Raw genomic sequence first — 25,390 nt, 5'->3', positions numbered from 1 at the left:
TGTGTATTAGCCAATCAGTATATCACATAGATCAAGTACTTCTAGTACTTATGCCAATGAATTTCCGCATAGATTCCTTGTCGGGATCAATTTCCATTACATATGGACAAATACTCTTGTATGCCGATTAGGTCTCCAAGGCAGAAGGAAGACCTGTAGTATAAGTAAGGAGGGGTTTATTCGGCGGTTAACATTTTGTAACTCATCATTTTATCAAAATGTATTAGCCAATCAGTATATCACATAGATCAAGTACTTCTAGTACTTATGCCAATGAATTTCCGCATAGATTCCTTGTCGGGATCAATTTCCATTACATATGGACAAATACTCTTGTATGCCGATTAGGTCTCCAAGGCAGAAGGAAGACCTGTAGTATAAGTAAGGAGGGGTTTATTCGGCGGTTAACATTTTGTAACTCATCATTTTATCATTAGTATGCTTGAGTTTTAAATAGAAATTGCCTTTAATTTGTCAATTCACACAAGGATTGAATGTGTGTGTGTGTGGTTACTTGGAGAGTGGTGGAGAGCATGAAACTCTTAAAAAAAATGTTAATTAGTCTTCTGCTTCGATATTCAAATTAAGATTTTCCCCCCCTAATTATTCAAATTTTGAGTGAGCAATTCATGCTTATTTGAATTTTCATTTATAATAATTAATCAAATACAAATCAATATTTGAGTGGTAATTTGCATGCATGTACATGTGTAATTTGGCAGAAGTTGAACTTGACTGCAAAGTGTCGCTCATGAGCAAGAAGGTGAACCAAACACGATTATTTTCACACCTTCATTTGTTTTACATTTGAAAGCAATTAAAATCATCAGATTTTCGTAACTGAAAGAACTCAGAGTCTCCTCGTTGGCTTTGCCACGCTACAGGTCCTGCCATTGGCCCATGGCCAAAACCTTAGTTGTATGCCTGCATGGAAATTTGTCTGCTAATTGTTCTGTTTCGCCACTTGTCGACCAAGTTGTAGGTAAAAAAGATGCCTTCTTCCAGTCAAGGTTATGTAGTTCATAGAGATAAACATGAAAGATGTCAGATGTATATGGGCTATATTTTCTTTTTGGTCTTTCGAAAATAATTTATAGAAATTTATAAAAATTATTTTTGTAGAAAAGTTTACATAAAGTCGAGTGCTTATTTCAGTCCAGAAAGAAAAGAAAAAAAGTTCAAGTGAGGCTAGGTTTTATGCCAGGCAAATTGGATATATTTCTTCTTTGACCCCCCAAAAAAAAAACAGGGAAAAAAAAAAAGAAAAAAAGAAAGCCTTAGCACCAACTCCAGTCCATTGAAAAAAAGCTCCCCGCATGGAACTTTGGAAGTCTGCTTGCAGCGTGCGTGACTGCTTTGCTATTCTCATCTCTCTACATGAAGGTCTAAAGAAAGTAAATGGTTGAATATTCTGTTGTATTATCAACGTCAAATATTACAATACATATATACAATAATAGCCTTCTATCAATCCTATTGTTAAGGCTTTGAAGACGTGATCCAATATTAGTGGGATTTGACCTACACTAATTTGGGCAAGTAAAGATATTACAAATATTTACAAAGATATTTCCTAATACTCCCCCTCAAGTTGGAGAGTGAATATCATGAAGTCCCAACTTGTCACGCAATATCACAAATTGATCCTTCCCCAAGGCCTTCGTAAAAATATCTGCCAATTGGAAGCGTGTAGGTACATACGAAGGACTAATTATTCCAGCTTGTAGTTTTTCTCGAACTATGTGACAATCAATTTCGATGTGCTTTGTACGCTCATGGAAAACAGGATTAGCGGCAATATACAAAGCTGACTGATTATCACAAAACAATGGTGCAGGAGCTATCTGTGGGACTTTTAAATCCTGTAGTATAAAGCGTAACCAAGTCAGCTCCAAACATGTGTTGGCCATAGCTCGATATTCAGCTTCTGCTGATGATCTTGAAACATTGGTTTGTTTCTTGGATTTCCATGAGATGAGTGAATTGCCAAGAAAAACACAGTATCCTGTAACTGATCTCCTTGTCGCACGACAACCTCCCCAGTCTGAATCACAAAAAGCTTTTAATGTAAGATTGTTGGTGGCAGAAAATAACAAACCCTGACCTGGAGTCCCCCTTGAGGTATTTAAGGACCCGTATGGCAGCATCCCAATGAGGTCTGCGAGGCTGATGCATGAATTGACTTAGTGTTCTAACAGGATAGACTATATCAGGCCTTGTGACAGTAAGGTAGATCAATTGGCCAACCAGTCTCCTGTAATTGGTTGGATCATTCAGTAATTCTTCATTTGTGGGAGTGAGTTTCAAATTATGTTCCATTGGGAACTTGTCTGGGCGTGCGCCTAAAAGTCCTGAATCCTGCAAAATATCAAGTGCGTACTTTCTTTGAGACATGAAAATACCTTTCTTGGAACGAGAGAATTCAATGCCCAGAAAATATTTTAAATCTCCAAGATCTTTGATGCGGAAGCGATTGAGAAGGAACTTTTTGAGACGTTCCATTTCTTGAAGATTATTTCCTGTGAGAAGTATGTCATCAACATAGATAAGAACTGCAGTAAATGAAGTGCCTTCAGCCTTGGTAAAAAGAGAATACTCAGCTTTAGATTGTTGATAACCAGCCTTTTGAATGGTATCTGAAAAGGTGGAAAACCAATTTCTAGAAGCCTGTTTGAGACCATAAAGAGACTTGTTGAGCCGACATACAACGTTCTCCCTCTGTCGGCGAAGACCAGGAGGAGGCTCCATGTACACCACCTCATGTAAATCGCCATGGAGAAAAGCATTTTGAACGTCTAATTGGTGGATGAACCAATGGCGGGCAGCAGCAACAGTAAGAAGACAGCGGAGGGTAGTGAGTTTGGTTGAAGGAGAGAAAGTCTCTTGATAATCGATGCCTTCAATTTGAGTGTAGCCTTTAGCAACAAGCCGAGCCTTGTAGCGCTCAATGGTGCCGTCGGACTTGTATTTGATTTTGTAGACCCATTTGCAGCCGATGGTTTATGACCAACAGGCAGCGGAACCAAACTCCAAGTGTTATTGTGCTGTAAAGCCTCTAGTTCTGCAGTCATGGCTTGGCACTAATGTGGATCAAGAATAGCCTGAGCATAGGATGTGGGTTCTGTGTGACCTGTAATGTTAGCAAGAAAAGCACAATGGGCAGAGGATAAACGAGAGTAGGTAAGGAAGTGGGAAAGGGGATACCGAGTACCTGATGCAGAACGAGGCGCTGAGGTTGAGTGATTGACGTGGTTGGACATGTGGTAGTCTGTATGCCATGCCGGAGGATGTTTAGAGCGAGTGGACTGTCGAGGAGGGGGAATGAGAGGAATAGGATTATCTGTATGTGGAGGGGCGGGGTCGACGGATGGGGTCAAAGGTGGGATGGGAGAGGTGGGGCTGTCAAGCTCATCATGTGCGTCAGAGAGGATAGAGTGGTTAGGCACTTGTGGTGGGTTGGTTGGAGGGTTGGGCGGATTGGCTAGTGGGTTGGGCGGATCAATTGGTGGGGTCCAGCTGTTAAGAAAATCAGAGGAAAGGTAGGGCTGAGGAGTATGTGGGGTAAGGGAGGCCAAAAATTGAGAGAAAGGGAAGGTATTTTCACAGAATCGGACATCACGGCTTACAAAGAATGTGTTTGTCTCCAAGTTGTAGAGTTTGTAACCCTTTTGGCCAGTACGATATCCAACAAAGACACAACGTGTGGCACGGGGATCAAATTTATGAATAGGATGGACAATAGTTGCATAACAGAGACAACCAAAGACTTTCAAGTGGTCGAGTGATGGGGGACGGTTGTATAACAATTCAAAAGGTGATTTACTAGAAAGTAATGATGAGGGTAATCGGTTAATAAGATAGACAGCGGTCAAGAACATTCACCCCAGAAAATAATGGGTAAGTGAGACTGAAAAAGTAATGCACGTGCGACAGTGAGAATGTGGCGATGCTTGCGTTCGACGACTCCATTTTGTTGTGGAGTGTAAATACAAGTGCGCTGATATTCAATGCCATTATTTTGAAAAAAATCCCTCATGGAGAACAATTCAGACCCGTTGTCTACTAGAATGGTTTTAATGTTGGCATGGAATTGAGAGTGGGCAAAAGCAACAAAAGATTTGAGAAGGTTTTGGGTTTCAAATTTATGCTGCATCAAAAATATCCATGTGCACCTAGTAAAGTCATCCACAATAGTAAGACAGAAACGTGCCCCTGAATGTGTGGTAACTTTGTGTGGACCCCAAATATCACAATGTAACAAATCAAAAGGAGCTTTAGTTGATATTGAACTTAGAGGAAATGGAAGTCTTGTTTGTTTGGCCATGGGACAAACACTACAATTATTATCAAAAGAAATAGTATTGGAAGGCAATAATGAAGAAGCTAATCGAAGACGAGCAGGGGATGGGTGTCCAAGTCGCATGTGCCATAAATCGGATGAGAGTGAAACTTGATATGAGACAGGTGTCTTTTGCAATGGAGACATGTAATAGAGACCACCACGCTGTTTACCCAAGCCAATCATCTTCCCCGTAGCCAAGTCCTGCAAGACACAGAAGGTAGGAAACAAAATGGCACAACAGTTTAGAGAAGTAGTGAGTTTGCTGGCAGACATAAGATTTAAGCGAAAAGATGGAACACACAAAACTTTGTCTAATGTGATATTTGAATTGAATGGTATAGTGCCAGTGGAAGTGATTGGGGCATGAGAACCAGTAGGTAAATTAACAATGGGCATTTGTGATGATTCAGTTTTAGTGAAAAGTGTGGGATCATAAGTGATGTGATCAGTAGCTCCGCTATCCAAAATCCAAGGTTTAGTGAACACATAATTTATGGAGGGAATGGAAAAAGGAGCCAAACCTGCAGCATTTGCATAAGCATTGCTATTACCAGAGGAATGAGTTGAACTCATCATAGAAACGGCATGTGCTAGTTGTTGGAGTTGCTCTGCAGAAAACCCATGTAAAGGGTTGGATTGAGAGGCTGGCTGGGTTGGTGCACTGAAACCATATGATTGGGCCTCATGCGCTGGAGCTGTGTCTGCGGCGTGGGCAGTAGGAAAGGACCCACGCGAATTGATGTGCCCTCTAGACCCTTGACGTTGTTGCTTAGATTGATTATGCCTACTCCCTTGAATTCCTGTGTCATTGGGAACCCATGTCCCATTTTTAAATTTACATCTATCCTCAGTGTGGCCTCTCCTATCACAATACTTGCAATGGAATTTGAGGGTCCGACATTCTTCAATTGTATGACCGTTTCTATCACAGTGCTGTGTTTGTTCGTCGAATTATTCGACATATTGTTTGATCGGCTGTGAATCGCAGCGGCAATGGAAAAATTCTCTGTTGGTCCTGATGTTATTCGTCGCTGTGTTTCGTCTTGAACAACAAGTGAATAGGCTTGGCGGACATTAGGCAATGGCGACATCATGAGGATATTCCCGCGAACACCGTTTTAGGTGTCGTTGAGGCCCATAAGGAATTGCATCATCCGATCTTCTTCCTTTTGTGTATTGTGTGCTTTCATCTCGTTACATGTGAGAGGTGTTTGATATGTTTCTAATTCATCCCAGAGATCTTTGAGTTTCTTGTAATAGTCTGAAACCGTCATGGTGCCTTGTGAGAGAGAGGCGATGGATTTCTGTATCTGATATATGGTTGGTGCATTCTTCTGTGAGAATTGATCTTTGAAATCTTGCCACACTTGATGGACAGTCTTGGCATGAACAACTGCTTTGGCCAGATCGGGTTCCACCGAATGAGCAAGCCATGATAAAATCATACTGTTGCATTGATTCCAAAGAGCATATTCGGTTGGTTGTTCAGTTTCTGGAGGTTGAACGGATCCGTTGACAAAGCCAACTTTGTTCTTGGCCGTGAGAGCATGGAGCATGGATTTACTCCAAGATGGGTAATTGGTGCCATTCAACTTTATGGGAACGAGCATGAGACTGGGGTGATCTGATTGATGAACAAAATATGGATGTGATGAATCCATACCAGGATTTTTGGTGTTGGTGCTTGAATTTTTGGAAGTATTGTCTCTGGTTTCTGGTGGTGTTTGATCTGACATGGTGTTTGAAGGTGGCTAGGAAGTAGAAGGGGTCAAGTACCAGGATGAAGCTCTGATACCATCTAAAGAAAGTAAATGGTTGAATATTCTGTTGTATTACCAACGTCAAATATTACAATACATATATACAGCAATAGCCTTCTATCAACCCTACTGTTAAGGCTTTGAAGACGTGATCCAATATTAGTGGGATTTGACCTACACTAATTTCGACAAGTAAAGATATTACAAATATTTACAAAGATATTTCCTAATAGAAGGTTAGTACAAAATGAGGAATTGGTATATGATTTTATAGTAATCTTTGATATATGCTGCTGCTTGTTTTTTTTTTTTTTTTTTTTTTTTTTTAATAATGAACTGCTGTTGTTCTTTGGTTATTAATCTGAGAGAGAGAGAGAGAGAGAGGCTGGTGGGGGGTGGTTTCTGGCATATTCATTTTATCTTGTGTCTTAACACAATTTAAAAATGCCCCTTCCTTTTAAAATTCCTGAATCCGCTGAGGATTCAAAATCGTAATATATATGTCCTTAATTAAAAACATATGGATGAAAATAGAATATCATTCAAACTAGACACACCTTCCAACAAACACTTAAACATCATAATCCAACCAAGCAACCAAAACAGAAAGAAAAATAATAATAATAATAAAACGCAAAAATTTGTCAGTTGTTTTAACAAGAGTTTCAGTGGCACCTCATGAGCTGCTTGATTCTCCTACTTACATGTATTGCTACAAATTATAACAGCAAGCTAAGGTTTTATATATATATATATATATATATATATATATATATATAACAGCAAGCTAAGGTTATATATATATATATATATATATATATATATATATATGCTGTGGCATCACACATTAATGTCCATTAAGCTGAGGGACTTTGTTTTCATGATACTCTGCACCTTCATTGTAAGCTTGAACATTGGGGCTGCCCACTGGGATCTCCACCTGCTCGTGTGGCATTATTTCTGGCATGTTCGAGCCCACCATTGTATGCTGCTTAATTGCACCATCATTCAAATTAATTGACTCAATTAGAACGCCAACCCAAGATTAGAAATAACAAATATATATTCATGGCTCTTACTACTAGAAAAACAGCCTAAACCCACGGTTTTTAGGTCACGACAGGAAAATGTTGGCCTTTTCTAGTCTCACAACCACAAACACTATCTTGTAAAGCACGGTAGTAAATTTTTTCTTGTCAAACACTCTAAATATGTTAAGATATCAAACTGTGAATTTGAATAATTGATTAGGTAAAATTACGTCTGCACACACAGTCTTGACTAACCTAATATGCTCAATATCTGATAAGATCATCACACCTACTTTTTGGCAAACCTTATTGACAATATTGAAAGATGAAATAGAGTGTATATAGAAGGAAGAAATGAACCTGAAATTGTGGCAACAAGCCTGAGGGCATGAGGGTGGAGGGGTGCCCAGAGGAATTACTGTAAGCCTGAGGCCATGTTGGAAGCTCTCCATCACTGGCATTTGTGACACTCACATGACACTCTCCCATGCTACTTGGATCTGCATTTGAACTTGTTCCTTGTGAAAACGGATCATACAGTGTCGAAGACAAGTTCCTACACATTAAGAAAAAAATTATGGTATTTCATTATAATTTAATTAATTAATTCACAAACCTTAATTCGATTAATTAGGTACCTAAGTTGATGATCCAAGGGAGCAGATGCATCGTAAATTTGGGCTTGGTTGTGGCCGCCGCTAGATAACCAACCTGCAACCTCATTCTCGAAGGAGCCTGGCAACACTTGCTGTATATCCACAAAATTATGAAAAATGACTTAAATTGTTTATAATTTATGCAATTTCAAATGCAGAAAAGCATGAAACCTCTATGCACAGTACATATTTAAGAATTCAATTAAAAAATTCAACAAATCATCGAAACCGATTAAAATTATATAAGACTGAATCGGATCCATCAGTTTAAGCTGGTTGCCTTGGATCTTGAAGGCCCCAAGATTATTACACCACAGTATATATTCATAATAAAAGAGACATCTTATATTCAAAGATGACATGTAATTACCCCTTAAATACTCGTTTTTAAGCTTCAAGATGAAATTAAGCGGATCTTAACATCTTTAAACATTGATTTACTTACGGGCATTCCAGATGAATCATAGGAAGAAAGATGATTACTCAGCAAATATTCCTGCAAAATGAAAATAGAGATCATGATCAATTAAGTTCTCTTCCCAATAAGAAACCAGAAATTTTAATTTAATTAAATAATGAGGGGGTGTCTCAACCTTTCTCTGCATAACACGCGTCAATGTGTCCATAAGGCTTTTTTCGCAGGATTCAAACTCCGCCATAGATGTGATTTTTAATGGGTCAGGCTCATATATCCTACATAAATTTATCAGCCAAAGAAATATAAATTTTATAGCCTAAAGAAGGAAAATTAAGATGAAATATGTTGGCAAAATGAAGAAAAAATAAATTATATATTTACTTATAGGTTTTTTATTTTATAATTTATACCTTATCTGCTCCTCGGCCATTTGAAGTTGTTGCTGTAGTCCTCCAATTTCCTGTTGAAGTTCCTATAATTAAAGAGGAATTAACCATGTCAAGGTCAAGAATCATAAGAAAAAATAAACTTATTTTTTGTTTTCTTCTCAGAAATAAAAAAATTTAAGAAACATGTAAAGGTCAAGAATCATAAAAAAACAAAGTAACATAAGCTTACAAAAACAACCTCACACAAGCAGCAAAGTTTGTACCTCAATTTCAGAGCTAACAGCCGTGGGACTACTTCGATTCAAGCATCCAGAGTTGAGGCCACACAAAGGAAAAAACAAACAATATCAACCAAGCTATTTATAGAAAAATGTGAAACTATTCGGTGTGGCCGTGTTGTTATCATTCCACCTATTATAACTCATATACATTTATTAATCTATATATATATATATATATATAGCAAAAAATTGATAATGGTAAAACATTCAAAATATCAGAAAATATCATTGGTTAATGTAAACATTAAGAATTGAAATTATTAATTAAATTAGGACAATGTGGTAAATTTTTCATATTAAAAAAATTAAAATTAAAAGAAAAATCAGATAATGAATCCCATTTTTATGGAAAACAACTACCCATTATCTTTTTTTAATTCTAAAATAAATTTTAAAAATTTTAAAAAAAGTTTATCACAGACGCGGAAACACGTGCGAAGAGGTTAGTATATTATAAAATATAAACTTGATATCACCACGCGTTATAATTTTAGTGGATTGGTAATACCACCACGTGGTGATGTTACGGGCACACGCAAACGCAAATATTTCTCATTTCTTCATTGCTTGTATTGAAAAAAATTAAGAGCATGGAGAGGAGGGGACAAACTTGGCAAGTTGTAGAGCAATATCATTTTCACTTCTTAGTTGCTGAAGAGTCCTAAGCAAGTACTGCAAGAAAACAAACAATATGGTATATGTATATATTTATGTGGAGAAAAATGAATATGTAAAACCACAAGAGAAAATACAATTGAGTACATTGCTAGATGTCATGTATCTGACCTCTTTGTTTTGAAGATCACTGCAAAAGGACAATAAAAGATTAAATTATATTCAACAAATTCAGACCCAAATAAAATATTTAACAAAACCAAAATATGACAAAAATGAAGAACTTTGAGACTATTAATTCTAGAGGGGAGAAAGAGCATACGGATGTTTGTTGTGATCGGGGAAAATTATAGCACTGCAATAATTAACCAAATAAACCATAATAAAATAAAATTTGCTGTCTAATTATAAAAAAATTTAAAAAAAAAAATCTGTGGGAATTAACATCAAGTAATTTCTTTAGTTTCAAGAACACGTACTGCTCTCTTTCTTGGTCAGGAAGATTAATGTAGCGGGTGAATACATCCTCAATCCTGATTTCCACAATAAATTTTTTATCAGAGCAGAGCTTGGATTGAAATTTAACCAAGAAACACGAACCAAAAGAAAATTAAGAAATAAACCATAAATATATATATATATATATATTAACTCTAGAGTTAAATACCAAAATGATCCTTGTAATTTAGACCATGTGTTATAGATTTGGTATTTGACCCTTAATTTTAGTTACATTAAGGAAAGAAACACCCGTACATGCATGAAAATTTTAAGTTAACTAGAAGTTGTACGGCTAGTCATATTTATGGAATAAAAAAGAAATTAATGCAAAATGATTGTTTTTGCATTACTTATCATCGTCAACATGCATAAACAACTAGTAATAATCATTCAAATATGTGTGGACAACTGTCGTTAATATTCACTTTGTTCCTAATAAGGGGTGCAAATGATGTTCAACGTACTCTAGTCAGAGATCCTACTCTCAAGGCAAATACCAGAAGAAAAAAAAAATTTGAATTCATGAATGGTTTTCTAAATTATCCACTTCTATCTCCAAAAACTATCACAGAGTAAAAGAATTGCTATCATAATCTGTAAAAGCTAAACAAAGTGGAATTTTTTTTTTATAATAATAAAATGTGATATTCTGAAGAAGTTCCCACACATGATCATCAAGTTTAAGTATTTGAGAAGAACACAAATCATGCTAATTATACATAAAACAAACTAATATGTTTAAGGTCAATATGGAAAGAAAAGAAACATATATCATTCTAAAAAGAACAAAAAAAGAACATACAAAAAGCATGCAAGAATAGTTACATATGACAAGTGAGAGATTTAGGATGGTAGAACCTTCGCTTGCCGGAAAAATGGCTGAGACGACCGGAGGGAGAGAACATGATAAGAGCAATGTCAATGTCACAAAGGATGGAAAGCTCATAGGCTTTCTTAATGAGTCCATTTCTACGCTTCGAAAATGTAACTTGTCGATTGGTGGTGTTTTCTATTCTCTTTATCTCCAGCTTAACACGACCCATCTTGATCTGTCAAGCTTCTAAATCTATGAGGGGAACAAAAAAAGAAAGAAAATCTAAGAGAAGTTGTTTTAAGAAGGAAAATTTATGGAGTGTATCCTCTAATTCCTATATATGAACAATGCATGGAGAAGAAGAAGCTTAAAAGAAGGGTGGTTGGGTACGAGAGAGAGAGAGAGAGAGAGAGAGAGAGAGAGAGAAGGGGAGGGAGAGGGGGATTGGTTATAAATGGGTGGGAGGAGAGATAGGAGGAGGACATTGAGAGAGATCAAAGGATTGGATGGTCAATAAACTAATGGGATGATCATTGGTTAATTATGATTAATTCTTTGAATTGGGGACCTTGCTGGCTTGTTGGATCTTGGGCCTATTTTAAATGCATAGTCATAAGGATCAGCATCACTTTTTCCAATTGGACAAAGTCGCCCACAAAAGAGTTTTCCTCTCTTTTTTCTTTTTTTATACAACGCGATATCAGAAACGGAATTCAAACACAAGACCTCGAGTGTTGAATAACTGCTATTAATCATTTGAGCTACAAGCGTCCCTTACAATTTATTTTTTTGTTGAACACAAAAGAGTTTTCTATCATATACACTAACTTATTAGTTAAAATTAAATATCACTATTTACAATAAATTTCCCACACTCCCTCATACACTTAAATATAATGCAACAACAATTAGTTATTGGTTTATAGAATTTCTTTCTTTGTTAATGTGTCTAGCCTAATGGAAAAGGTTCTTGACTTGCAGGTCAGTGGTCTCAGGTTCGAACTCAAACTCCCATAGCACAATGACAGTGTGTGTGTGAGAAAACCCCCTCCCCCATTCTAACTTTGACGACAACCAAAAAACATCCTCTCTTTAATATTGAAAGATGTCTACGTGAATTTTTTTTAAAAAAACATAAGAGATGCAAGAAGATTATTTTAAAGTGTAAAAACCATGCATCTCCTATTCGAAAACATTAAATTTAACAAACTTTACATAATAGGGCATCTCCAACATCCTTTTTAAAGGCTTTGGGACACTAAAATAGGTGAGTAGACCACATCAACAAAACCTTTTCCAACAGTTTTGTTAAACCCACTCACCAAATTTGGGACTCCTCTTTCACTCTTCAGAACAGACGAGTGAACTTGACTTTTCAACGTATTTATTAGAGGCTGAAGGAAATCGTGGACAACTTCAACTCAAAACTAATTTGCAATGAGGGAGTAGCCCAACTCCTTATAAACCTAGGTTAAGTTTCTTAATTTTTAATGTGGGACAAACATTCTCAACAGATGTTAATGCGAGTGAACCTGTATTTAGGTCTAATTATTTCTAAATTATTTAGGATTCGAAAGGCCAACCAAGTTTTGTGTAAAAGACAAGGCAAATGAGCTAAGCCCATTGCTAGCTATTTGCCAAAGACTGACTTATTTTGTTTTGTTTCAACGATTTAAGTGTTAAATGAATGTTGGCTGCTGCATGCCCTGCCGCTATTATTCGAATAGCAACTCTATACTAAGCTAACAGTTTCCAAGTTCAATGTTTTGTTTGTTGTTGGCTGGGCCTCCTACAAATTTTTAACTATTTGGCTTCCCAATTAATTAAAAAAGATTAACCCCTTTGAATTCCTTGGGACCATGCATTGCATTTTTTGTTGTTGATATTTGCAGATAAATACCAAGTTCCAAATGTACATTTCTACACGTTCCATTGTCAGGATAATAGAAATACGCATGTGAATTTTGGAAAATAGGAGTATTTTGGACTAGTCGCCTAATAATCCTAATGCCACTCTAGGACGAAATAAAAATCAATAGAATGTTGGGGCATCTCAGGCCAATTTATAGGAACTAGGAAATGAGAACTTCTTATCCATAGAAGAAAGCTGGTGTCCGGAGTTTAAAAAGGAAAAACGAAAAATTAAGTATTAGACATAAGAATCTTTATTAATGAGGATTTGACACCTAGAGTATTTCTGTTTTAGTTTTGATACATAGGAATCAAATTTTGTTTTGGATTTGGCTAAAGAGGAGGCCCAGATTCGTTGGGCATGTCTAAATTATAAAGATAAAATATAATTTTACCCTTTTTGTTTAAAAGCCTTCCAAAATCAAATCTCACCTTTTCTTTATCTCTTTATTGGACAAAGAAGCTGGACAACGATTGCCTCAGATCATGGCTTCTCAGGCCACTAGAATGACGATGATGATGACGATGATCTTGAGTTCTGTTTCGCTCAGCCACCAAATTCACCTTCTTCTCTGTCCGGCAATGGTTTTAATTAGAGCGTTCACCGGTCAAATTTGAGTTGAAAAACCAAGCATGGCTGGGAACCTCAGATGCGTGATCGTGGCCGTTGATGGCAGTGAGGAGAGCATGAACGCCTTAAGCTTGGCCCTAGACAACCTCAAGCTCTGATCCTCTGCGCCCGACTCCACAACCTCAGCAGTATTCATGTTTTGATGTGAAGCTCAGTTTTTCTATTGTTGAGGTATGTAAATTCTTGATCAAATTGTTATTTGAATTTTCTAGTTATTTTTTGCCTTTTATAAGTTGATTTTTCAACTCTTTGATGTAATTTTTATTTTTTTACTCTGTTTTTTTATATTATTATTATCATATTTGAGTTTGAGGTGCTATTTGGTTAGAGATTTTTGTATAATTTTCTAGTGCTTTCATCATGGTTTTGACTGTTACTTCCTCACTTATTAGTAGGTGCATTTTTGCCCAGACTCGGTATTGAAGTTTCCGTTTCTACGTTGCAATTTCCGTTTCCGTTGTAGTACTTTCATCATGTTTATTTTTTCCATACTTTGCCGTGCAATTTTTGCTTCTATAAAATTAATTTATGTTTTAGTTGTTGTTTGCCGTTTTTGTTTGCAGTTTTTTTTTTTAACATAATTGATATCTACATTGTATTTTTGTTGCAGTTTCTTGTTTTATTTGCAGTTTTTGAGTGAATATGTGTTGAAATGAATTTTTTTTTTTTATAAAAAAAACCGTTGATTGTTTATATAAGTATTGTGTAATTGAATAAATATTACAAAAATAAGTTTGGTGTAGTGGTTTGTGAGTGAGCCCTCCTCCTTTGAGGGTCAATGTTCGAGTCCCTTTAATGACATAACTGGCTGTTGGATGGCGGTGGCGGTTGGCCGAAAAAGGGATTGCATGAGGTGTGGAAATGTGGCATAGTGTACTTGCCTTAGAAGGAGTGGCATTGTGTGTAATTTTGATATTTTTAAATTATATTATTGTAAAATATGGTACTACTTTTTGGTATTTGGCCTTATGCTAATTAGATGAAATTGTATTCCTATCTTCCAAATTGGCGGTTGGCCGAAAAGGGGATTGTTGGAGGTGGACATGTGGCATACTGTATTTGCCTTAGAAGAAGTGGTATTGTGTGTAATTTTGATATTTTTAAAGTATATTATTGTAAAACTAGGTACTACTTTTTGGTCTTTGGCCTTATGCTAATTAAATGGAATTGTATTCTTATCTTTCAAATTAGTAAACTTGTGTTTTAAAACTAAAGCTCCCAAGAAAAAAAAAAGTATTATAAATTGAGTTAATTACTCCTTGTATTTTGAATTAGATAATCATATTGTGTCATGAAAATTTCATTCATATTATTTGTATTCAAATAACATATTTTATTTTATTTTATTTTTATAGAAAAAGGGAGGTAGAGCCAAAACTTTTAATATAGGTTAAGGGTGGGAAATTTTCTGAAAAACTGACATAAACCAACCGAATCAAACTAGCCTTTTATAATATAAAAAAAAAAAAAAAAAAAAAAAGAGGGTTATAATCAAACTTTTAATATAGGTTAAGGGTCAGAAAAATTCTGAAAACCTTACATAACCAGCCAAATCAAATAGCCCTAAAAACGAAAATGAGAGTTATAATCAAACTTTTAATATAGGTTAATGGTGTCAAAAAATTTCTGAAAACTGACATAGTAGTTTGATTAGGTTTTTAAGTTTTTAATTTTTTTTTTTTCAAAAATGTGTTTTGGTAGAATAACCAGCCACCCCGGTTTAAACTTGACTTCAACGCTCCTGGAATTAGTGGAAATAGAACCAAATTGCTTTCAATCAAGCTAGATTATAACTTCCGATTGTTGGATCCTAACTACCTCGGCAATGGGTATCGTCAACAAGGAGGAAAGTATCAAGCTCAATACATCCATTGACTTCCTAAGCAGGGAGATTTAGGGCTCGTTTGGGAGTGCTTCTTCCAGAAGCGCTTATGCTAGTTGCGCTTATGACATAAGTGTTTCTACAAAGAAGCAGTTTGTCGTTTGAATGTCACATTTAAAAGTGCTTTTAAACTACATAAAACGCTTTTGATATTTTGTTGAGTGTTTGGTTGACACAATAAAAGCGCTTTGATTTTATCCGGAACTCTCCTCAATTGGGGGTCTTGTGAACTTATGATATTACTAGCCATGCGACAAACGACATCTAAAATTATCCCAAACCACCTTGACACCGTCTCGCCAGAATGTTGAAATTGGACCATTTTATTAGTGAAAGCATTGAAAAATGCAATGCATTGCCATTGTGCCACCCAGAACACAGCTTCTTTCTAAAGTCGATACAAATTGAGAGGGAGTGCTTGGTGCCACTATTTGGGGGTTTTGAGCCCGCAATGCTCGTCCAAAACACTGCAGCCAGCAAATCAAAAGGGTTGGCTTCAGGGCAAGTTTTGTGGATTTGTGAGAGGCCTTGCTTGATCATTGCATTAGAGAATTTGAAAGTGGCTGTGCTCATTTTATTTTCTGGTAAAGGGGGCTTTGCTGCATAGACTTGGCTTCATAATAGGCCGTTGCTGATTTTGTTTTTATTATGTCTTGATCAATGGGTCTGCCTCCGAGGGCTGATGACTCCCCGACGAGAAGCAGGTGAGCAAATTCATTTATCTCCAAAACCAGGATTGATTCATATATTAATGCTTTTTTAATCAAGTTTGGTGCTACATATAATAATGTTTGTTTTCAATAAAATCGAGCATACAACATTATACAAGCAAGGGGCATACAAGAATTCAGAACTGATCTCCATTCTCTAGCAAGAAAGAGAGAGGAAAAAAAGAAAAAGAAAAAAAGAAAGGGTATTTTGGCATTTGAAAAAATTAAATATGGGTATTTTTGGCATTTTAAAAGTTTTATTAAAGGAAGTCAAGTGCTTTCCGTGTTTTTGTACTACAGCGCTTTTAAAAAGAAGCACCTCTCAAGTGCTTCTTCCAAAACCACTTCAAGTGCTTTTGGATCTCATCCAAAGCGCACTTGCAATTTTTGTCAAACACAATTTTTAAAATATAAAAACTCTTTCACCTATTTAGAAGCGCTTTTCGCTACTCCAAAAGCATTCTCAAACAAGCCCTTAGTAGGCTAGATGCACTAGTAGTGCTTACCAACATACTAGGGTAAGGCCAAGTCCAGCGCTAGAGGCTGGCCCATGCAAAAGGCAAGAAGGAGCCCGAGTCCAGCTCCAGCGCAACAAATCCAGCCCGGGCAAGCTGCGGGTCCCACGAGCCCGGGCAGGCCCAAGGGCGAAATCAGATTGGGCTCGAGCCCGAGTTTTGCTGACGTCAGCGCACTAAAATCAAATTTTTTTTTACTGTTGGCGCGTGTAATACACGCGCCAACGGTAAAAAAAATTTGACTGAAGTGCGCTGACGTCGCGTGACGTCAGCTCCAACGGCTACTGCCACGTGTCGGCACCGGGTGGCTCCGATTGGATTTTTTTCAGAAATCCTACGGTTCTCATTTTTTTGGCCAAAAAAATTTTAAAAAAAATCCTAAAAAATCCGAAAAAATTCGAAAAAATTCTGAAATTTTTTTTAAAAAAATACCAAAAATGTATGTATTTTTTCCCTATAAATACCTAACCATTTTATCTACTTTCAACACCAAATCTTCATACAATTTCTTCTCCATACAATATTTTCTACTCTCCACTCACATAATTCATTTTCCACACCAAATCTCCATACAAACTCATCTCCTTCCAATATTTTTTACTCTCTACTCATATTTTCCACTTTCCACACCAATTCCATATAAACTCTTCTCCTTCCAATATTTTTTACTATCCACTCACATTTTTGTACTACTTTCCATTTGTAGAAAATAAACAAATGGCATCTTCTGTTGAAATCGGAGGCTCGTGGTCAACCCAGGAAGATATTGCATTGTGCGAGTCTTGGGTGAACGTTAGTCATGACCCTATCACGGGCAATGAGATGAAGTTCCATCATATGTGGAGCAAAATTCATGGAGAATTTTGTCAAAGATCGGGTTCCATTCGGACCGAAATGGCTTTGTCTAGTAGATGGAAAATTCTAAACAAAGAGTTAGGGAAATGGAGAAATGCATTGACAAAAGCAAAGGAGAACATTCGGAGCGGTGCGAATCTTTCCGATGAGGTAAAATATTTTTAATTGCCATTTTAATCAATTTAATGTAACTTTTTTTTTATTGCATATTCTATTTATTTTTTGTTGCACAATGTTTATTTTATTTTTGCATTTCCTAATTGGCTTTATTTATTTACATAATCAATTTTATTCTTGCATTTCAAAATAGTTTATAATTTCATGCATAATCTTTATTTTTGTTTTTGCATTTTCAATATTTCTATATTTATTTACATAATCAATTTTATTCTTGCATTTCACAATAGTTTATAATTTCTTGCATTGTATATTTTTTTTAATGCACTTCCAATTATTTATTTTGAATAGATCATACAAGCACAAATGTGGTTCGGTGCCACGGGGCAAGGGAAAAAAAGTTTTGTGCATTTCCAATGTTGGGAAATTGTGAAAGATTGTTCCAGATTCAAAATTATTCCTACCGCACCCCCGGTTGTGTTGCATGAGACGCCGCTCCACGAATCGCCATCAACCGATTCGCCATTAGACTCCCCAATGGAAACGGAGTCACCACTCCCACGTCCGCCGAGACCTATTGGGAGAAAGGCGGCAAAGGCCAAGAGAGGGGCCACTTCAAACATTGATTGTGTTCAAATATTCGAGCAAATAGCTAAGAACAACTCTCTAAGATTGGAGAGAGACTTGAGGAGAGATGAAGCGGACAAGGCACGATTGGAAGCCTTTGCAATTGAAAAGCAACATGCAAAAGAAAAAGACGACGATGAAAAAGAGATGAAAATCATGGCCATGGATACGAGCCATATGTCTCCTGAAACAAAGGCCTATTGGAAGCATAAACGAAGGGATGTGATGAGAAGAAAACTTTTCCATGACGACGGTCCTAGCAATACGGATTGGCTAAATGATGAAAACCATTTGTCACACCCCGGACCGGCTCCGCCGTAGCACGATATTGTCCGCTTTGGGCCTGGCTACACTCTCACCAGCCCGCAAGGATTTGTTTCTGGGAGCTCACGAAGCAACTTCCCAGGGGGTCACCCATCCTGGGATTGCTCCAGCCTCCAACTCGCTTAACTTCGGAGTTCCTACGAACCCAAAGCCAGTGAGCTCCCAGAAGGCCTCACCAAGGTCAGAGTGGCGCAGCGGACTACCCAAACTCTACCAAGCATGATATTGTCCTCTTTGGGCCTGGCTACATTCTCACCAGCCCGCAAGGATTTGTTCCTGGGAGCTCACAGAGCAACTTCCCAGGGGGTCACCCATCCTGGGATTGCTCCAGCCTCCAACTCGCTTAACTTTGGAGTTCTTACAACTCCGCAGCCAGTGAGCCCCCAGAAGGCCTCGTGTTAGATGGATGCGAGGTGTGCCATATATAGCACATCACCCCCCTCTCCGTTTGGTCGATGTGGGATCTCACAATCCACTTTAAGGGATCCGGCGTCCGTCCCATCACACTTTCACCACACCTGCAGAGTGGCTCATCCATTCTGTTTGTCACACCGGGACCGACTCCGCCCGTGCTTTAACGCGATATTTTAATAATTGTTGTATTTTTTTTTAAATTGTTGTATTATCCTTTAATTTGTTGTATTGTTTCTTTTTTATTCAATCTACTTTCCATCTATAATTGGACTACTTATTAAAAACATTTGAGCATTCCTCACAAAGATTAATTAAAAACAACCCTTCATTTATTGCAAACAACACACAAAACAAACCATACATAAAAACATAATAATAAAAAAGACCTCGCAATTATTCCACAAAACACAACACACAAAAACAAAGCATAATTAAAAACAAAGCATAATTCCAAACAAAGCACGAATCTAGCCTTCATCCATTGTGATTGCCTTTCATCTGCCACAAGTGCTCGATCAAGTCAACTTGACGTCTTTCGTGAACATATGAAGATTGCATTTCTTGATAACGATCAATCATGGGGTTGTTGAATCGACCATCGTGAAGTAACGGTTCGGGCTCCAATGGTAGTCCATTTGGTCCTATCGGCCTTTCATATATTCTTGTCAACGCCGTGTTCATAGGATCGGGTTCAAACACCTCTGGAGCATCGTAGTCATACTCATCCTCCACAATCATGTTGTGGAGGATGATGCAAGTCATCATAATACTCCTCAGCACCTCCTCGTCTAGCATCCGAGCAGCACCCCTGATAATTGCCCAACGAGCTTGCAAGATACCGAAACACCTTTCCACGTCTTTCCTGTAACCTTCTTGAAATGAAGCAAAGCTTCTTTCCTTCTCGGATTGGGGATTCGGAATTGTTTTCACGAATGTCGTCCACCTAGGATAAATTCCGTCGGCAAGGTAGTATGCACCAGAGTATACGGTATTGTTGATTTGGTATGTGACCTGAGGGGAATGACCTCGCAATACCTCGTCGAACACCGGGGATTGACCAAGGACATTGAGGTCATTCTGAGATCCGGCAACCCCAAAAAAGGCATGCCAAACCCAAGTGTCGAATGAAGCTACGGCCTCCAAAATGATACTTTTTTGGCCCTTCCGATTCCCATAGTCTCCTTGCCCCGCAGTAGGACAATTCTTCCACTGCCAATGCATGCAATCGATGCTTCCGATCATTCCTGGGAAACCTCGAGCCTCGCCTTTTTGTAGAAGCCTTTGCAGGTCCCTCGGAGTGGGTTTGTGAAGGTACTCCCTCGTGTACAAATTTTCCACTGCATCACAGAATCTCACCAAGCACTCTAGGATAGTAGATTTTCCCATCCTTGCAATCTCATCCACCTGCTCTGCAGATGCCCCATAAGCAAGCATCCGCAAAGCAGCTGTAAGTTTTTGCTCCGGGATAAGACCCAAAACTCCAACAGCATCATGCTTTTGAATGAAGTATGTGTCGTAATTACAAATATCATGCATGATTTTTTGGAACAAATGTGGCTGCATTCTATATCTCTCTCGAAACTTATGAGCAGGATATAACGAATTTGGGATAAAGTAATCCTCCAAGAGATTCTTACCCCGAGACTCTCTGCGTCTGTCCACATTCGGGGCACGACGACGATGGTGTTGGCTTGATTGATTCATCATACACACCGCCGCTACTTCAAGCATTTCCTCCTCTTCTTCATCTTGCTCCCGATCTTCTTCCTCACGTCTACGCTGGATTTCTTCCCATTCTTTCTGTTGCCTCTCCAACACCCTCCTGAAGTTTGACATTGAGAGTATAATGGGAAATTGTAAAATCTGAGAAATGAAGGAATATATCAGAGATGGTGTGAGAGGAGTGGTGTTGATGGTGTATTATATAGAGGGATTCAGAAGATAGAGATGACACGTGGCACAATTTTAGAGGGTGAAAATCTTATCTGAAATCTGAGATCACTATTTGTAAAAAAATATCTGAAAATCTTATCAGACATGGGACACGTGGCACAATTTTAGAGGGTGAAAATCTTATCTGAAATATGAGATTATAATTTTTTAAAAATATCTGAAAATCTTATCTGACATGGGACACGTGGCACAATTTTAGAGGGTGAAAATTTTATCGAAATCTGAGATTATAATTTTTATTAATGAATATCCGAAAATTTTATCTGGAATAAGACACGTGGCAACCGAGATTCACATCCGAAAATCTTATCCGAAAATTTAATTACAAAAGATTATCAAAATTAATGATTTAAAGTATAAAAAAATAGGAAATAAAGTACAATGAATAGTAATTGCCCTAGACTTGCCCTAGACTTTGCCATTGTGGGTGGAACCACAAATGGCAAGGCTGACACTATTCACGTGAATAGTGTCAGCCCTTGCTTGCCCTAGCTTGCCCTTGCCTTAGACTTTGCCCCAAGGGGTGGAGTTGCTCTAAGCACCGTTCGATTTGCCCTGAATCCACCCCTAAATCGCCACTCAACCACACTTTTGGTGTGGTCCATATCAATTCTAGATAAATAATAGAGAAATCTGAATTAAACTGGGCTTAATTTGTCAGTTAATGTGGCGTTCGGACTGTTTCAATTCGACTTTTGAGCATTGGTTGACTTTTTTGTGACCTTTGTTAGTGGATTTTGTCTTTTCATTGTTCTGTTTCGCCCTATGGGCTTTTTCCCTCTTTATTTTCTAAGTGGGTTGTCTTGTGCTGTTTTCCTTTGCCTTTGGGCTTCATGAAGGTTTCCATTCAGTGGCGAAACCAAGTTAAAGGCTAACCTGGGATTTACCCCAAGCATGCTTTTTTTGTGGGGAAAAAAAAAAATCATACCTATATTTGAAATATAGCCCAGTATATATTAATCTATTGAAGTCCAAAAATATACTAATTTTATATGAATTTAGTTGCATGGAAGTAATAAAAATACATAGTAAACTAGTTATACTTTCAATTTCGTTGTTAAACACATTTTTATTTTGATAATATCAGTTTTCTTGTTGTATTTAATATGTATTTGTTTTATGTTAAAATTTATTAAAATTAATCACTGGAGGTATGAATTAGTATTGTTTATATGATTTAATATATACTTTTATTTCTAAAGAGGCTATAAAAACTATAAATACAACCCCCAAAAAAAAAAAAATCATTAGATTTTACCCTAAACACTTTAGCTAACCCACATATCGAAAAATTCCTAATTCTGCTCTTGTTTCCATTGCCCAAACAATTCTTTAAAAAATCACATTTATCACCTAGGTAGGATATATGCACTTAAATTCACACAGGAAACATAGTCAATGTACAAAGACTATAATGTAACCAATAAGAAATTATAGAGTAGTACGGTATAACCACGTCAGCTGGTGATAGTACATATATTGTGTTTGTAATGATGACATAGTCAAGAGTAGGTTTCAAAATAAAATAAAAATGGAGTAGGTTTGGAAATTATTTATTTATTTATAGTACATAATTAATTAAGTTTTGTTGTTAGGAAAGTTGTGAACCAAGGTGGCACCATATATACTTTGGAATCTCAATTTCTGTTTTTCTCATCCTGCCTGCCTTCAATAAAAAGGCAAAATCGCTTTCATTTCATGAGCTATGTACCTATCAATTCATAGAGTCGTAGACAGACGACGGCTCCTAACATTATAATGCGTTCTCCATAATATATTATTTATAATTAAAATATTTAAATTACCAAACTTTCCTAGATCTCCCTAGGTTTAATTATTGAGATTTATTTCAATAATTTCTTTCTTCCACGTAAACTTTAATTATTTATTACCCTTCAGATTGATTAAGAGAGACAATCAATCTCTTGCCAGTGCCAAAGTAGGAACACTTGAGAAAGCCCCCACGTCACGTACCAACATACAATACATTTACGTTAGATTTTAGATATGAGTAGCTGTCTCATAACAACTCACATTAACACCATTGGATCTCAATTCCACAATAACTCATCTATTCGCATTGACGTCATGCAATTTATTCTTCAATTTCGGTCACCAATAAATAATATGATATGATTTTTTTGAATGAGGTTTGAAGTGTGTTTAAAATATAAATAAATATAACACTGTCACATCATTTGAGATTTAAACGTTTTGAAATTTGATTTTGCATTGATGTGGCTCGCATTACTCTTTGGCTTTGTTTGGTTCATGAGAAAGGAGGCTTGGGAATGAGAATTCAATTGTTTTTCCATGTTTGGCAAGTCTAGGCATGGGAAATGGTTGCTCGGCACATGGGAAAGTAAGGGGGAAAGTGAAGCCCTCCTCTTAACTTGAGTTTTGTTTTCCCTCATCATGGGAAAGTTTGGGAAAATGAGCCAACATTCAATGCACAATTTTCATGACTATTTTGTCCTTATGAACAATTTATAATTACAACGTATCATTAAATGCATTCTTTTTTTATTTGATTTAATATGGGTATAATTGAAAAATTATACAAACTTTGTTTTCCATTCCTACTTAAAACAAACATGGGAAATGAAACAAAGTGAAATCTCTGGGTTACTTTCCCGACATTACCAGAAAACGTGGAAAATGAATCTTTCATTCCCATTCATTGGGAAATGACATAGGAAATGATTTTCCTCAAATTCATTCCGTGAATCAAACATGACCTTTGTAACTATTAAAAGCCCTGGCACACTAAATGATATTTGTGTAAATCCCCATTCTTCAATTGCTTATCTAAAAAAACAAAAAAGAGAGAATGATTTTCTCCATGGTCAAAACTCTATCTACGAAAACCCTTGTAACATTATCCCATACACCACCCAATTAATTCACTAATTCCACTATGTATGCACAAAAGTAAACAACATGTGACGTGTTCCTTTTCGTATATTTATGTTGCACAACTGTAAAATATACACAACTGTGAACCCGGGTCAAAAATCTAGACAAGAATCAACATAATTAAAGGACCAGATTCACAGATCTTGCATGATCAAACTCCATGAACAAAAGCCATGTATATATCAACCCCGCATACCACACTAATTCATTAATTAATTCCACTATATATATAACAAAAATAAAAATCTACTACATGATAGAGCAGGCATTTGGGTTGTCATCGCTGAACATGATAGTGTAGCTCTCGTCCACAGCAGTGTCACTGATGGTTGCAGTGTCGGGAACTTTCCTAACCATATTAGGAGGTGCCTTCTTGTCATAGGCTCCAGAAACATATGGATGGGCCACCAGAGTGTATGGAACATAAGGCCACAACTCACACTTCTTCTTAGTCGACTGAGCTGCCTTCAACACCTTCTTTGCCTCTACGTTATATCCAGTCACCGTTGCCTTCTGCTGCTTCAAGTCGATGTCTACAGATTTTGCCCCTAGTGATCATCATCAAATTAAGTTAATTCCGACCGAAACAAATTATATTACAACACGGTATATATCTGGATCATTGATGAAGTTGATTGTTGTCGAAACGTGATTATATGTATACACATGATTGAATACTTTGCATACAAAATATGGAAATTACCTTTTACGCCGGAGAGGACCTTCTTGACCTTGCGGGCACAACCCTCACAGTCCATCCTGATCTTGACGGCTACAGTTTGAATTTGCTTCCTCTTCTTCTTGCCTCTTCTGGCACTGCTTAGTAGATTTGACAAGTACTCCAAAGTGCCTTGAACTCCCATTTTCAGTTTCTTCCAAAAGCCCTAGCTAGCTAGAAAGAGTGATCAATTGTTATTGCCCTTGGACAAGCTTAAACAAATCAAAATGAGGAAGGCTTGAAGGTGTAAGCTTGAGGTTCCAAGAGCTAGCTAATTACTAGAGAAAAGCAAGAGATGGGTTTGAATATACTTGTTGGTTAATTTGTTCCAAATGAATACACGAAAGGAAATGCATGAAGAGAGCTGTTGAGGAAATAAGGTGAATGAGTGAGTGACTAGAGAGAGGAAATTATACACCAGTCTTGGTCTTGGTCTTGCTGGCTTCTAATCTACGGATTTTATAGTGTGAGAGATCAAAAAGATCATGGCTATCCAAGATAACTTAATAAAATAAACCAAATTATTTAATAAATAAAAGAAAAGGTGGCCTAGCTAGCTAGCTGTGTTCTAGAAACTGTAGGAAGCTGACCCTCAAATCAAACCCCTGTGGATTCCCTTTTGAAACTGATCTGAAAGAGCACGAGAACTCAAAAGAAAATGGTTCTAAAGATGCTGTATAATTGGTGAGGCACTTTAGCTCCTATCTTTATTATGAGAAATTTTTGTATGTGTTGGGTATTAGACCGATCTTTTTATGTGGGCATTTTATTATGTCCAAATGAAAAGGTAGTGGCCCTCTTTTAAAAAAACAACAAAAGACCAAGATACTTTATGTGTACCTTTGGTTATATTTGGTGCATATACTTTGATTAAGTAAACCAAGTCTTGCCTGGAAATTGAACCCAGATGCTTTTGAGTTTGGAAAAAGAGGAAGGGAGAGTTCAATGCTTAAGGTACACGAAAGGAGAAAAGTAAACAACGTAGTAAAGTCTGAGAGTAACGCTTGTCA

At 37.1% G+C, this 25,390-nt stretch overlaps 2 protein-coding genes across 2 annotated transcripts; both read right to left on the bottom strand.

Moving 5' to 3' along the window:
* Window positions 1-6,698: 6,698 nt before the first annotated feature.
* LOC117637768 (agamous-like MADS-box protein AGL104) lies at window positions 6,699-11,196 on the bottom strand. The gene is made up of 13 exons (XM_034372776.1): window positions 10,852-11,196; window positions 9,972-10,025; window positions 9,815-9,847; window positions 9,664-9,682; window positions 9,488-9,549; window positions 8,860-8,887; window positions 8,618-8,679; window positions 8,383-8,482; window positions 8,235-8,285; window positions 7,772-7,881; window positions 7,494-7,689; window positions 6,922-7,090; window positions 6,699-6,844 (listed from the first exon to the last, which is right to left on the bottom strand). Exons 1-12 carry the CDS (start codon window positions 11,034-11,036, stop codon window positions 6,950-6,952), a joined length of 1,041 nt encoding a protein of 346 aa, XP_034228667.1. The 5' UTR covers window positions 11,037-11,196; the 3' UTR covers window positions 6,699-6,844; window positions 6,922-6,949.
* Window positions 11,197-23,678: 12,482 nt separating this feature from the next.
* LOC117614311 (heavy metal-associated isoprenylated plant protein 24) lies at window positions 23,679-25,071 on the bottom strand. The gene is made up of 2 exons (XM_034343071.1): window positions 24,366-25,071; window positions 23,679-24,210 (listed from the first exon to the last, which is right to left on the bottom strand). The coding sequence occupies exons 1-2, from the start codon at window positions 24,523-24,525 to the stop codon at window positions 23,912-23,914; spliced, it is 459 nt and encodes a 152-aa protein (XP_034198962.1). The 5' UTR covers window positions 24,526-25,071; the 3' UTR covers window positions 23,679-23,911.
* Window positions 25,072-25,390: the final 319 nt, after the last annotated feature.

The sequence above is a fragment of the Prunus dulcis genome, chromosome 1 (genome assembly GCF_902201215.1).
Source record: "Prunus dulcis chromosome 1, ALMONDv2, whole genome shotgun sequence".
In the NCBI taxonomy this organism is placed as follows: domain Eukaryota; kingdom Viridiplantae; phylum Streptophyta; class Magnoliopsida; order Rosales; family Rosaceae; genus Prunus; species Prunus dulcis.
This window is presented reverse-complemented; position numbering and strand designations above follow the sequence as displayed.

Bases quoted from the DNA above. Each gene is read 5' to 3' on its own strand.
- LOC117637768 (XM_034372776.1), bottom strand. From the start codon at position 11,036: ATGGGTCGTGTTAAGCTGGAGATAAAGAGAATAGAAAACACCACCAAT. The intron at 7,690-7,771 runs GTACCTAATTAA...CTTAATGTGTAG, and splicing joins CCCTTGGATCATCAACTTAG to GAACTTGTCTTCGACACTGT. The intron at 7,091-7,493 runs GTTCATTTCTTC...GCAATTAAGCAG, and splicing joins GCTTGTTGCCACAATTTCAG to CATACAATGGTGGGCTCGAA.
- LOC117614311 (XM_034343071.1), bottom strand. From the start codon at position 24,525: ATGGGAGTTCAAGGCACTTTGGAGTACTTGTCAAATCTACTAAGCAGT. The intron at 24,211-24,365 runs GTAATTTCCATA...GATGATCACTAG, and splicing joins GGTCCTCTCCGGCGTAAAAG to GGGCAAAATCTGTAGACATC.